The sequence below is a fragment of the Malaclemys terrapin genome, chromosome 7 (genome assembly GCF_027887155.1).
Source record: "Malaclemys terrapin pileata isolate rMalTer1 chromosome 7, rMalTer1.hap1, whole genome shotgun sequence".
Lineage (NCBI taxonomy): Eukaryota > Metazoa > Chordata > Testudines > Emydidae > Malaclemys > Malaclemys terrapin.
Window position 1 is genome coordinate 93801965 of NC_071511.1, and position 15463 is coordinate 93817427.

At 42.1% G+C, this 15463-nt stretch overlaps 1 protein-coding gene across 2 annotated transcripts in view; it reads left to right on the forward strand.

Moving 5' to 3' along the window:
• The first annotated feature begins 5415 nt into the window (after positions 1-5415).
• Positions 5416-15463, forward strand: part of LOC128840370 (lipase member M-like) — a 40909-nt gene continuing 30861 nt past the window's right edge. For both annotated transcript variants that reach the window (XM_054034231.1, XM_054034233.1), the window contains exon 1: positions 5416-5547. In XM_054034231.1, the coding sequence (XP_053890206.1) occupies positions 5546-5547 (2 nt within the window). In that variant the 5' untranslated portion in view covers positions 5416-5545. The remainder of the gene's footprint in view (positions 5548-15463) is intronic.

Here is a 15463-nt window from a genome sequence, read left to right on the forward strand (position 1 = left end):
ACTGCTTACACTGGTCTTGAGTGTATTTTTAAAAGTACTGATTTTCTACCACCTAGCTCCTCTGCAGGATATGTCTGTTCCCCAGACCCTACTCCCAGGCCACCCTTTGTTTTGCACGGGTTTGTGTCTTTTTGCTGCATTGATTGAATATATAATTATATTCAATCTAATCTCTTTGGCCTAGATCCACACAGGCATTTAGGCCCCTAACTCCCAGTAGAATCAGCATTTCTAAATTGCTCATTACTGAGGTACATAGGTGTGCTCTGTGTACATTAGGAAAAATCAATTATATTTTGGACTGAGGTAAAACCTCATTGAGATTAATAGCTATGAACTCACCCTTCAGTTAACATAACTATAAGCATAAGCCCCACCGAAGACAAAAGGGATTTGTGAACCTGCCTGGGAGATTTTGGATGAGTATTTTTTGTGTGTTTCTGTTTCTGTATGTGTGTTTGAGTGTAAGAGAGACCAGTCAAGAACAGATGGAAAGGGGAACACAGCTTGACGAGGCAGCTGAAAACATGGTGGCTGGTCCTGGAAGAACCCTTGGAAGAGGTGTCGGGGCTAACGGCTAAGAGTGCTTTTGGTGTGGTGAGCAAAAGAAGCTGTTTCCTGCTATTTGATCCCCCCTGCGCTCAGAGACACAGGACTTTGTACATACATTGTAAATAAAAAAGAACTGCATCAAAGCAAATACTAGACTCCATCAATTTCTACTTCTAACTGGGACATCCCTGGGGCCTAAAGCTTGACTAGCTGCTCAGCTTTGAAAAGGGACAACAATATCATTAAGGGATCAGAAGTCTATTTCTCTCTTTTTTAGGCTGTTTCCTATGATGAATAAGATTTTTGTTGCTGATTTTCAGAGATGCTGAGTGCCCACATCTCCAGTTGAAATTAGATGCTCAGCATCTCTGAAAATCAGGTGACGGATTTCCAGGAGGAATGATGCTCCAGCAACTCTACTCAGGAATATTCAAACGTTTTAGATTGTTTGCCATCTAGCAGCTAGTTTAGGGAGATATAATTCTTACAGACAAGGGAGATTCTCCTCTAGCTTTGTTGAAAGTAGTCTGTGTTTATTGAAATAGAAAGTGCTGAATTTTATTGCTGCTGGTGAACATGCTGTTAAGTTGACAAATGTGAGTTCTGTACATGTACAGCTACTGACTTTTATGATGTGGATAGTAGATGGAACAGAGAGCACAGAGGCTGTTATATGTAAATGCCCAGGCTGCCCAGGGAGACTGTGAATGACAATATGGGACACTTGAGATGTTTGTCCAGATCCAACACCCCTCGCTTAAGAAACTGAACTCTTTGTCTATCCAAGAGTATGCATCTTTGTTTTGCAGGCGAGTATTATTTCTGTGATGAATGTGTCATTTTGATAATGATTTGCATCAGAGTTTTCCCCCAGAAGCAATATTTCATTAGTGTGTTGTAAAGAATGTGTGAAGGCATCTCCAAAAAACATGTTGGAACAGCAACCATTTAAAAACAGGTTTTGATTAATAATTTTAGATTACATAAGAAGTTAGGTTTAAGCAAGACTTGCACAATAAGCATTGTAACTGCTTGTCTACAGGTTAATCACCTTAAGGAATCGAGGGGAAGTGGGGGGAATCATTGGTTTTTAGGGATCTGTTAGAAGGATGATATGCTCAACCCAAACCATTTTGCTGATGCTTGTTTCCTATCGTGTGTGTGTGTGTGTGAGAGAGAGAGAGAGAAGTTTTTGGGGGGGGGGGGGAAGAGGAGGGTTGGTTGTTATTTTTTTTAAATTGAGTAGCACAAGTGCAGAAAAACAAAACTAAAAAGTTTGACCTTGTTAACTAGGATTTCACTGAAAGCAGATGTAGAAAGTCAAAAAGAATCTATAAATAACACATTTTTATTGTTAATTTTCCCATTGAATCCAGCACATGATTCATGGTAGCTTATGATGGCAGTAAAGGATCTTGGAGAATTGGCTGAGTTGCTTCCTTTCCCCTCTTCCTCCAGGGCTCATTTTTTGAGGTTACTGGGAACTGGAAGATTCTTAGTTATGGTGGGTTAGCTTGTTAAGATACAGGGAAATTGTCTATTCTGTAAACATGAATGATGACTTCTCAGTGCATTCTTTTTCTCCATATGACAGACCTTGGCAGCATGTTCTTTCTCACCACAGCTTTGTACTGTGAGAAGTTGAAGATAGATTGGGTGATAAGTTAATACATTTCTTTTCTCCATGAACCTCAGAACATCCTTTCCCAATACACTGAAGCAATGTAGACTCTTCAGGAAATTATCTGGTTTTAGAATTAATTACTCTAAGACAGAGGCTCTTTCTTTAGGCCTTGATCAAGGGTATGTCTATATTGCAATTAAACACACTCAGCTGACCCATGTCAGCCATCTCAGGCTCAGGCTGTGGGGCTATAAAGTTGCAGTACAGATGTTCAGGCTCAGGCTGGAGCCCGGGCTCTGGGACCCTCAAGGGAGAGTCGTCTTGTTCCCCTTATTCAATAACCTCCTTGATATTCTTGGGAGACTGTGAATCCTTGTATAAAGGTTGGGATCTTGGTGGTTTTACTAGACTTCTTGATAGATGTCAAATATAATTTATTTGGCCAATTTAAGGACACAATAGAATTTCAGAGATACACCTTTATTTCCATGCTTCCAAACTTTCATATTTTACAGGTCAACAATTGATTAATGATCAGGTGCCTAGCAGGCTTTGATAATACCAGTTAATATAGCTAATGATAGCAATATCTCTTCTAAGATCTACACAACTCTTTTGAAAGCTCAGAACCCCCAGCATGAAGGCAATATAGATATTCAGGAACTGGATATTAATATCCTTGGTGAATTTAATTTTAAATCCTGAGGAAACATCTCAAGACAATTCTAAATCATCTTTATGTACTAACCACGTGAACACCAAATGCAAGCCATTACTCAGAGAACCTACTTGCCTCCACCTAGATTACATGAACTGAACTGAACTGAACTGAATCAGAGAGACACCGTTCCTGTAAGAGAGACACCATTCCTCTAATAGATCCTTTAAAAATATTGTGAGATTGTAGTTCCATATAAATTTGGTAAAAAGTGAGCAAATATGTGGATGGATTTTCCCATACAACTAAAAATATCCATAGTCTTGTTGACAATGTCATTCCTAAGAGGAGGTAGTTCATCTTCTCTGTTTTTTTCTGATAGCTGCAAGACATTCCAGTGCTGTTCAGGATCATAATCCCTATGCTCCTTCTATGAATACTTGGTTAATTAAAATATGGCACATTCTTACTACCCAAAGGAATCAAAATAATCATTATAATGCTACCTGGCCGCCTCAGAAATTGTTGCTGTAGATCATTACCCTAATACCATGTATGGAATCCTGGCTCCACTGAAGTCAATAGGCATTTTGCAATTGATTTTAATAGACAGAGCCACAATTTCATACCCTGTATCTTTTTATGGAATAATTTTATACATTCTATAATTACATATTTTATCACTTATCTCTGTATGCTACTTTCAAAATCATAATTTGAAAAAGTTTGCTTCTGAGACCATATCACATTTTCATTGTTTTAATTACATCATCATTTCTTAGTGAATGTTTCGTAAAATCCATAAAAAAAATCAGAAAAGGTTTTTTTTAAATAATCACAAAAGTCAGTACACCTCTACCCCGCTATAACGCGTATTCAGAGCTTGATGAAACCCTCTGCCATTCTGTAATACTTCAGTCCTAATCCTGACCTTTCTTAGTTTACGGAGTGATAATCATGACGGAAATTCTCTATCCATTCCCAAGTCAATGACCTCTGTTTCAGAATATATTTCAGTTGGTTGTAAGCCTGATTACAGAATATAGCAGTCTTCTTCATTGCCACTAACACTCACCATATACAAGCAAGCCAAGTATTACTCTGTATCCTCTCATTGCTCTAGTTCTAAAGGAGCATGTGAGACAGAGAGCCCTGGAGTCTGATGTTCTTTAACCTCAGAACAGATACAGCACAAACCGTACACAAGCTTCTCTACTCTGCCCTAACCATATAATTAATCAGATAGAATTCCCAGAAAAAGAATATACTAAACTGGAGTTAAGGCTGAGAGCAATAATTTAAAGGTAAAAACATTTCAGAGATGTCATAATTATCCCCCAAACAAGATTTTCAAGTCTAGGAAATTCAGAATTCAGGCTACACTTTAGAGAAATCCAAACGTGTTAAGGTATAGCAATGCAAATTTAAGGCACACAAAGTGCTCTGCCATGTAGTGATGCCACGCAATAACTATGTACACCTCTACCCCGACATAACGCGACCCGATATAACACGAATTCGGATATAACGCGGTAAAGCAGTGCTCCGGGGGGGTGGGGGGGCTGCGCGCTCTGGCGGATCAAATCAAGTTCTATATAACGCGGTTTCACCTATAACATGGTAAGATTTTTTGGCTCCCAGGGACAGCGTTATTTCGGGGTAGAGGTGTATATGAAAATATACAACATGAAATCCCAACAGATTGATGCAGTCAGACTGATAAGAATCGGAGCTAAGAGAGGACAGACTGTATTCCCCTCTCCACACTCCCAATGAGCTGAAGGAAAAACAAATTTCATTATCATTTTGTTTTTACTTTTACATTACTATCTAATATGACCTTAAACCACAGGTGGGCAAACTACAGCTCACGGGCCACATCCAGCCCACAGGACCCTCCTGCCTGGCCCCTGAGCTCCTGGCTCGGGAGGCTCGCCCCGACCCTTTCCCCTTTGTTCCCCCTCCCCTGCAGCCTCAGCTCACTGCGTCGCCGGAACAATGCTCTGGGCGGTGGGGCTGTGAGCTCCTGGGGCAGCACAGCTGCAGAGCCCGGCCTGACCCGGTCTCTGTGCTGCGCAGTGGCAATGGTGTGGCTGGCTCCAGCCGGGCAGCACAGCTGTAGCACCGCCAGCCACCAGTGCTCCAGGCAGCGCGGTAAGGGGGCAGGGAGCGGGGCAGGGGGGTGGATAGAGGGCAGGGGAGTTCAGGGTGGTGGTCAGGAGGCGGGGGTGTGGATAGGGGTCAGGGCGGTGAGAGGGCGGGGAACAGGGGGGTTGAATGGGAGCAGGGATCCCGGGGGGGCAGTCAGGAATGAGAGGAGGTGTTGGATGGGCAGTGGGGGACAGTCAGGGGTTCCGGGGGCAGTCAGGGGATAGGGAACGGGGGGGTGGTGGATGGGGTGGGTCCCAGGGGGGAGCGGATGAGGGGGGCGGGCCACGACTCTCTCCCCTAACCGGCCCTCCATACAATTTTCAAAACCCAATGCAGCCCTCAGCCCAAAAGGTTTGCCCGCCCCTGCCTTAAACACACCCTGCTACGTGTGCTGACAACACACAGCAATTGTAATCGCTGCTCTTAAGTAATGAGTGCATTTTGATTACCTGTAACTGTTGTATGCTTCCCGCAATGAATCAGTTGATGTGGAGTCAGCCTGAGAGCTAGAGACAGAAGGAAGGACAGAGAGAACTGAAGCAAAGCTAAGTTTCTTGTATATGTGAGTTTGTGGTTTCTTTGCTTTGTCACCTATTTATGAATCAGAATAATCTGCAGGGAATGCATAGTGTCTGTTTCTGATGCTTATTGTGAGTGTGTAATAAGAGCTCTCTGCTTGGTGATACCGGCAGAGGGGATATGTGTGTGTGTGTGAATTGCTGCTTCTCCTGCTTGAAAGCGGTCAGAGAGATCAACAATTTCATCTTCCTTTACTTTTTTTTTTTTTTTTAAAAACCCTGAGGATTAAGAAGTGCAAATCCCTGATCTCTCAGGGTGCAGCTAAACTGGCAAAAATTGGACACACAATTTAACATTGGTAAAGGTGCTTTTGTGGTAACAAGTGGAAGATGTACTGTAAAGAGGGTCAGCATGTCCAGTTTTTGTGACTATGCAGGTAGTCTAATGGCTTTTGTGTCTTTTATTTGTAGTGGGTTTTTTGGGAACCTTACCATATAAAGAGATTATAGGATGGGAGATTTGGGCAGTAATCTGTAGAAAATGCCTTGCTTCAGGCTTCTTCTGCAATTTTCTTTGGGGGGGCTCTTATTAAGAAATACTGGTGTAGCCTGGATAGTAAGGGTCTTTTAGATCCCTACAGCATGGGTTTTAATGGCTGAGTAATGACAGTTCCGCTTGTGAATGGAGCTAAGAACCTTAATGATTCTGTCAGTCAGTCACCCGGATAGTGCATGCATCTCTCAGAACTAGGTAAGTGGTGGCATGGGCCCAGAACTGGTTCTGCTTAGATACTCACTGACCCATCACCTCCTGTAGAATGAAGGAGTAGCTCTGGTGCTTCACTTAGAGTTGCTTGGGAATTTTTGAAGTAACTTTTTCTTTGTCAGAAAATGCCAATTCATCAACACCAAAACTTTCTGCAGAAATGTACCTTTTTTGAGCAGGAGGTTTTTCAGGTCCACAATGGAATTGCTGCGCAGGCAGCTCTACACTCCCCACCCCAAAATAGTGTAATGGGAGAGTGAGTGACTGAGGTTCAATTCCCTGATCTCCCTGATTCAGGCCAGACAATTGAATCCAGAGCTCCTACATCCCAGGTTAGTGCCCTAAGCACGAGGTATTCTGTTTTTTCCCACGCAAAACAAACAAACAAAAAATCAACAGATCATAAGAACATACATAAGAATGGCCATACTGGGTCAGACCAAAGGTCCATCTAGCCTAGTATCCTGTCTACTGACAGTGGCCAATGCCAGGTGCCCCAGAGGGAATGAACAGAACAGGTAATCATCAAGTGATCCATCCCCTGTCACCCGTTCCCAGCTTCTGGTAAACAGAGGCTAAAGACACCATCCCTACCCATCCTGGCTAATAGCCATTGATGGACATATCCTCCATGAACTTACCTAGTTCTTTTTTGAACCCTGTTATAGTCTTGACCTTCACAACATCCTCTGGCAAGGAGTTCCACAGACTGACTGTGCATTGTGTGAAAAAATACTTCCTTTTGTTTGTTTTAAAACTGCTGACTATTAATTTAATTTGGTGACCCCTAGTTCATGTGTTATGAGAAGGAGTAAATAACACTTACTTACTTACTTGCTTTCTCCACACCAGTCATGATTTTATAGACCTCAATCAGATCTCCTCTTGTCTCTTTTTCAAGCTGAAAAGTCTGTCTTATCAATCTCTCCTCATACGGAAGCCATTCCATACACCTAATCATTTTTGTTGGTCTTTTCTGAATCTTTTCCAATTCCAATATATCTTTTTTGAGATGGGGTGACCACATCTACATGCAGTATTCAAGATGTGGGTGTACCATGGATTTATATAGAGGCAATGTGATATTTTCTGTCTTATTATCTATCCCTTTCTTAATGATTCCCAACATTCTGTTTGCTTTTTTGACTGCCACTGCACATTAAGAATGGCCATACTGGGTCAGTCCAAAGGTCAGTCCAGCCCAGTATTCTGTCTACTGACAGTGACCAATGCCAGATGTCCCAGTGGGAGTGAACCTAACAGGTAATGATCAAGTGATCTCTCTCCTGCCATCCATCTCCACACTCTGACAAACAGAGACTAGGGACACCATTCCTTACCCATCCTGGCTAATAGCCATTAATGGACTTAACCTCCATGAATTTATCTAGTTCTCTTTTAAATCCTATTATAGTCCTAGCCTTCACATCCTCCTCAGGCAAGGAGTTCCACAGGTTGACTGTGTGCTGTATGAAGAACTTCCTTTTATTTGTTTTAAACCTGCTGCCCATTAATTTCATTTGGTGGCCCCTCGTTCTTTTATTTACTTGTTCCCATAATATCTTTTCCTTATTCACTTTCTCCACACCACTCATGATTTTATATACTCTATCATATGCCCCCTTAGTCTCTTCTTTTCCAAGTTGAAAAGTCCTAGTCTCTTTAATCTCTCCTCATATGGGACCCGTTCCAAATCCCTAATCATTTTAGTTGTCCTTCTCTGAACCTTTTCTAATGCCAGTATATCTTTTTTGAAATGAGGAGACCACACCTGTACACAGTATTCAAGAGGTGGGAGTACCATGGATTTATATAAGGGCAATAAGATATTCTCTGTCTTATTCTCTATCCCGTTTTTAATGATTCCAAACATCCTGTTTGCTTTTTTGACTGCCACTGCACACTGCGTGGACATCTTCAGAGAACTATCCACGATGACACCAAGATCTCTTTCCTGATTAGTTGTAGCTAAATTAGCCCCCATCATATTGTATGTATAGTTGGGGTTATTTTTTTCCAGTGTGCATTACTTTACATTTATCCACATTAAATTTCATTTGCCATTTTGTTGCCCAATCACTTAGTTTTGAGAGAGTTTTTTTAAGTTCTTCACAGTCTGCTTTGGTCTTCACTATCTTGAGCAGTTTAGTATCATCTGCAAACTTTGCCACCTCACTGTTTACCCCTTTCTCCAGATCATTTATGAATAAGTTGAATAGGATTGGTCCTAGGACTGACCCTTGGGGAACACCACTAGTTACCCCTGTCCATTCTGACAATTTACCATTTATTCCTACCCTTTGTTTCCTGTCTTTTAACTAGTTCTCAATCCGTGAAAGGATCTTCCCTCTTATCCTATGACAACTTAATTTACGTAAGAGCCTTTGATGAGGGACCTTGTCAAAGGCTTTCTGGAAATCTAAGTACACTATGTCCACTGGATCCTCCTTGTCCACATTTTGTTGACTCCTTCAAAGAACTCTAATAGATTAGTAAGACATGATTTCCCTTTACAGAAACCATGTTGACTTTTGCCCAACAATTTATGTTCTTCTATGTATCTGACAATTTTATTCTTTACTATTGTTTCAACTAATTTGCCAGGTACTGACATTAGATTTACCAGTCTGTAACTGCCGGGATCACCTCTAGAGCCCTTTTTACATATTGGCGTTACATTAGCTATCTTCCAGTCATTGGGTACAGAAGCCGATTTAAAGGACAAGTTACAAACCATAGTTAACAGTTCCACAATTTCACATTTGAGTTCTTTCAGAACTCTTGGGTGAATGCCATCTGCTCCCAGTGACTTGTTACTGTTAAGTTTATCAACTAATTCCAAAACCTCCTCTAGTGACACTTCAATCTGTGACAATTCCTCAGATTTGTCACCTAGAAAGGACGGCTCAGGTTTGGGAATCTCCCTAACATCCTCAGCCATGAAGACTGAAGCAAAGAATTAATTTAGTTTCTCCACATTGAGTGGATGTTTTCAGAGAACTATCCAAAATGACTCCAAGATCTCTTTCTTGAGTGGTAACAGATAATTTAGACCCCATCATTTTATATGTATACATGGGATTGTATTTTCCAATGTGCATTACTTTGCATTTATCAACATTGAATTTCATCTGCCATTTTGCTGCCCAGTCACCCAGTTTTGTAGCTCTTCGCAATGTGCTTAGGTTTTCTATCATCTGCAAATTTTGCTACCTCACTGTTTACCCCTTTTTCCAGATCATTTATGAATATGTTGAACAGGACTGGGCCCAGTACAGATCCCTGGGGGACACCACTATTTACCTCTCTCCATTCTGAAAACTGACCATTTATTCCTACCCTTTGTTTCCTATCTTTTAACCCGTTACCAATCCATGAGAGGACCTTTCCTCTTATCCCATGACAGCTTACTTTGCTAAAGAGTCTTTGGTGAGGGACCTTGTCAAAGGCTTTCTGAAAATCTAAGTACACTAGATCCACTGGATCCCCCTTTTGCACATGCTTGTTCATCCCCTCAAAGAATTCTAGTAGATTGGTGAGGCATGATTTCCCTTTACAGAAAACATGTTGACTCTTCCCCAACAAATTATGTCCATCTATGTGTCTGGCAATTTTGTTCTTACTATAGTTTCAACCAGTTTCCCGGTACTGAAGTCAGGCTTACCGGCCTGTAATTGCCAGGATTACCTCTGGAGCCCTTTTTAAAATTGACATCACATTAGCTATCCTTCATTAGGTACAGAAGCTGATTTAAATGATAGGTTACAGACTACAGTTAGTAGTTCTGCAATTTCACATTTGTGTTTCTTCAGAACTCTTGGGTGAATACCTTCTTGTCCTGGTGACTTATTACTGTTTAGTTTATCAATTTGTTCCAAAACCTCCTGTAATGACACCTTAATCTGGTACAGTTCCTCAGATTTGTCACCTAGAAAGAATGGCTCAGATTTGGGAATCTCCCTCACATCCTCAGCCATGAAGACCGATGCAAAGAATTCATCCAGTTTCTCCACAATGGCCTTATCATCTTTGAGTGCTCCTTTAGCATTTCAATCGTCCAGTGGCCCCACTGGTTGTTTAGTAGGCTTCCTACTTCTGACATACTTAAAATTTTTTTTGCTATTACTTTTTGAGTCTTTGTCTAGCTGTTTTCAAAGTCTTTTTTGGTTTTCCTAATTATATTTTACCCTTCATTTGCTAGAGTTTATGCTCCTTTCTATATTCCTTAGTAGGGTTTAACTTCCACTTTTTAAACGATGGCTTTTTGCCTCTCACTGCTTCTTTTACTTTGTTGTTTAGCCACGGTGGCACTTTTTCGGTTTTCTTACAATGTTTTTTAATTTGGGGTATACAATTAAATTGAACATCTATTATGGTGTCTTTAAAAAGTTTCCATACAGGGATGGGGATTTCACTTTTGGTACTGTACCTTTTAATTTCTGTTTAACTAACTTCCTCATTTTTGTGTATTCCCCCTTTTTGAAATTAAATGCTACAGTGTTGGGCTGCTGTGGTGTTTTCCCCACCACAGGGATGTTAAATTTAATTATATTATGGTCATTATTACCAAGCAGTCCAGTTATAATCACTTATTGGACCAGATCCTGTGCTCCACTTAGGACTAAATCAAGAATTGCTTCTCCTCTTGTGGATTCCAGGACTAGCTGCTCCAAGAAGCAGTTATTTAAGGTATCAAGAAAGGTCTTGGTTTCATTCCTTGTTGTAATGGAAACAAATTTCAAAACCTCAGATTTTTTCACAAAATGGAATCTTGTTTCCCAACCACCCTATTTCCATCCACCTTGCAGGACATGGGATGCTCAGCCACAATTTAGTTTATTTCAGAATGTGCCCATTCCTTTTGCCTCTGGATTAGGACCAACACTTACAGTTTTGCTGGTGTGTAAACAGATTTTATGGGGTTCTTCACAGCTTTATTCGCTGAGCCGGTACTAGTGTGCTGGTTGGTGTTCTCACTGAGTACATGTATGCACACCCTATCTTGACTGGCCTGTCTTACGAGTTCCTAGAAAGCACCTTCTAGGTTTTACCCAGAAGATGGAGGAGAGCTGTCCCAAGGCTGGCCATATGGTGGGTTTTATTTCCAAACTTTAGGAGTGGTCTCTCCCTGTGTGGTCTCTCCTTGGAGCTGGAGGGATATGCTGGCTGCTTCCTGAGAGCTGTGCAGAGCTGGTGGTCTTTTGTTTGATTTTTAATATAACTTGTTTCAGTCAATGCCCTGTGTGCCTTACAAATAAAATTCTGGGTGTTCTTGTTGGATTATTAAGGTGATTCTTGCTGATCCTGTGTGTGCTTGGTTAAAGAAATCTCTGCTATATGCCAAGGGCCCAAGTAATATTAGTTTACATTATTATTGTGCAAATGTAATTATAATTTCTATCAACTTTTAGCAAAATATGAACCAGGCAAACGGCAGAGCCAGACCCAGATAGAGTTATTTCATTTAATGAGGGCATTAGTAGTAGGGTGTTGTAAGGAGGCCACCTTGATTAATTGATTGATTGATTCATTCATTCATTCATTCACGTGAGCTTCCAGACTCATATTGTTGAGTCTTTGTTCCTGCAACTGGCATGACGATGGCAGGTTAGTCCCTTCAATTCTGTGTATCTGATTTAAAAGGCAATCAAGACAAGTGTATTGAGGATTTCAGCAAGTTAGCAAGCCAAACAGTGATAGGATGAGCATTAAGGAAAATCTCTGCCTGTGGGGAAGAAGTAATTCAGCCTCCTCAGTCTCTCCAGCTAGGCAGAAACAAGCTGGGAAATCAGCAGAACCTCACAAGTTCTGCTACTGGAGGACACTCCACTCTCATAGAGAAGGAAACAGGGTTTGCCCCTCGGAAATCACTTGTATAAATAAGCTAAAAGAGCACTGAAGAGTTAACGGTATGACATTACAGAATTCTGCTATTCTATCTTTGCTGGTTATGCTAGTGTGGAGTGATTATTAGAGCTGATTGGGAATTTTTTGATTAAATATTTTTGTCTGAAACTTTGTCACGTCAAGAGAGAGACCCCCAGAATAGCGAATAGCCTGGTGGTTTGGACACTCATTTCAGCTGTAGGAGACATTGCTGCCTGATTCAGAACAGGGACTTGAAACTGTTTCCTAATAGGATTGCCAACTTTCTAATTGCCCTTCCCGTTCCCTGAGGCCCCATCCCTACCCCATCCCTTCTCCAGGGCCCTGCCCCTGCTCACTTCATCCCCCCTCCCTCCATCGCTCACTTTCTCCCAACCATGCTCACTCATTTTCACCAGGATGGGGCAGGGATTTGGAGTCCAGGAGGGGGCTCAGGGCTGAGGCAGGTGGTTGGGGTGTGGGAGGAGGTGAGGGCTCCGTCTGGGGGTCTGGGCTTTGGGGTGGAGCTGGGCATGAGGAGTTTGGGGTGCAGGAGGAGGCTCTGGGCTGGGGCCAAGGGGTTTGGAGTGTGGAAGGGGGCTCAGGGCTGTGGCATGGGCTTGGGGCATAGGAGGGGGTGCAGAGTGCAGGTTCCAGGAGGGAGTTTGGGTGCAGAAGGAGATTCCAAACTGGGGCAGGGGTTTGGGGTGTGTGAGGGAGTTCAGGCTGTAGGCTCTGGGTGGCGCTGACCTCAGGCGGTTCCTGGGAAGCGGAGACATGTTCCTCTGCTCCTAGGCAGAGTGGCGGCCCTGGGGGTCTGCGTGCTTCCCACCCCCGCAGGTGCCACCCCTGCAACTCCCATTGGCCATGGTTCTCGGCCAATGGGAGCTGCAGAGCCAGCGCTCAGTGTGGAGCCCCCATGGCCGCCCTTCCACCTAGGAGCAATATTGAAGAGACCTAGGAGCTGGAGGGATATGCTGGCTGCTTCCCGAGAGCTGTGCAGAGCTGGGCAGGGAGCCTGCTAGACCCACTGCGCCGCCAAGCAGACTTTTAACATCCTGGTCAGCAGTGCTAACTGGAGCCACCAGTGTCCCTTTTTGACCAGGGAATCACCCAAACCTCTGGGATATTGGCTGTATAAGGTGTGTCTCTTTCCCTCTGTTTTTTAGCAAAAAGTTTCAGGTTTCTCGCTCTCTCTCTTTTTTTTTATTATTATTATTATTCCAATGTGGAATGAAAACAAATTCTGAAACCTCCATTATTTATTTATTTATTTATTTATTTGCAAATCAGAATTATTTTTTCTGACACACTTTATTGATTATATAATAAATATGATGGTGGAGCTGTTTCCTGTTATACATCTTGAAGTCGAAGATGCCCCCAACTGCATATATAGACACCCTGCACTAGGCGTGTATAAATCCAAAGAAATAATATAGTCATGGATTAGTAAGGATTTTTATTTATTTATTTAAATTGCCCAACGTTGTCTCTGAAGTAAGCAGAAGGAGTGGGGCTGCAGGGTTGAGATAGCACTTGTGTATTCTTTGCTCATAGAACAGTGGTCTACATGAGATTCCTTTCCAATCTTGGAGGAACTCACATGGCAGCTTGGGATATTTGCTGGTGCCATGGCAGCTTGGGATATTTGCTTGGGCCGTTGCTGTTTTACAGCTCTTTTATTCCAGTCCAGCTGCTTGGTGGCTCAGGAAGATATTGCTGCCTCAGCACATTCGGAAAGTTATCCCGATACACCTGAGAGTGTCTTTTAAAGATTAGCTTATGTGGAAACTGTGTTGCACATCTCCTCCCCAAGCCCACTCCATATCTTACTAGACTGACTTCCCACTGGGAGTGGCTTTGTCAAGTGTTCCCAGCTCTCATGAGTATTGCAATATTTGGTGTTTTGCTTCTTGAATCAAAAGATTGCATAAGAATCCCATCTTTGGTGTACAAAAGGGAATGTTCTACCCTTCATGGTTGTGGAGAAAAGCTTGAAAACATGAATCAAGAGCAGGTTGACACTTCTTTCAATGGAAAATAAATTTTTTGGACAAAAACACAAATATTCACACAAAAACTTATCTTGAGTTTTCTTTTAATTTTTTGATGAAAAATTTCGTAACACTTAAAAAAAATGTAATAAAAGCCACAATCCAGCCTTTAATGAGTGTTTTGGGAAGCAGTAAAGGGGACCTGAACAACCTGGAAACACACAACAAGCCTTGATGAGAGGAGTTTGTAATGATCGATGTATCATTGTATTGCATATAGGATTATATTTTATGTATGTCTTCGCCTGCAAACTTTATTCAGCTGAAAAAATGCTGCTCTTTTTCTTTTTTTATTATGTCTTACTCTTCCAATCACTCCGATGCGCCAGTCATCAGTCATCTGATGTTGGCATCAGATACAAAAAGTACTAGAAACACAATGGCTGTTTAGTTATGTCCGGGTCCTTGGTCCCACTGACAAATCACATTTTCTATAAAGTTATTTTCTGACCTTCTTTATGTAGGAAAGAGAGAAGGGCTATCAGGACATTTGGTAGCTACATTTAGTCAGGAAAACTCTGCAAAGCACTGAGTCTTATGTTGTGAACTGAATTATACAATACTTTTATTCACTCTGGTCTGCAGTCAGGGATTACCACGTCCAGAAGCCCTCTAACAAGCAAATCCTGGTCTAAGTCCCCAAGCTTCACCAGGTGTTTTCAGCCGAAGCGTCATTGTTGATCCCAATATTGGAAGCATTCAGGATTCCTGCAGATAACTAGGCCCTAGCCTAATGGGTTCTTTGATGATGAAGACTAGAATAGTGAAATGAATCAGTTATTGTATGTGGAGCAGCATGGGGACCAGAGCCTTGGTGTTGTATGCTCTTATTGCTTTGTGCCACTTACAAGGAGAAAAGCTTCTCTGTGGCCTTCACAGTCAACCCAGGGTAGAGCACACTGCAGTAGTCTAATCTCTAGTTGACAAAGGCATGGATTACTATGGGGAAAGTCCATTTCTGAGAAGAAGGGACACAGTCCTATGCCTATATGAAGATAGAAAAAGGTGTTTATGGTCATTGCTACTGCTTGGGTATTTAGAAGTATTTCAATGGGAGTCACTGCTCACCACCTTGACAATCAGAGGTCACTTGGCCCCTGTGAAGGGCACAGTCATAATTACTCAAAAAGAACAGGAGTACTTGTTGCACCTTTGAGACTAACAAATTTATTTGAGCATAAGCTTTCGTGGGCTACAGCCCACTCCATTGGTTGCATCCGATGAAGTGGGCTGTAGCCCAGGAAAGCTTATGCTCAAACAAATTTGTTAGTC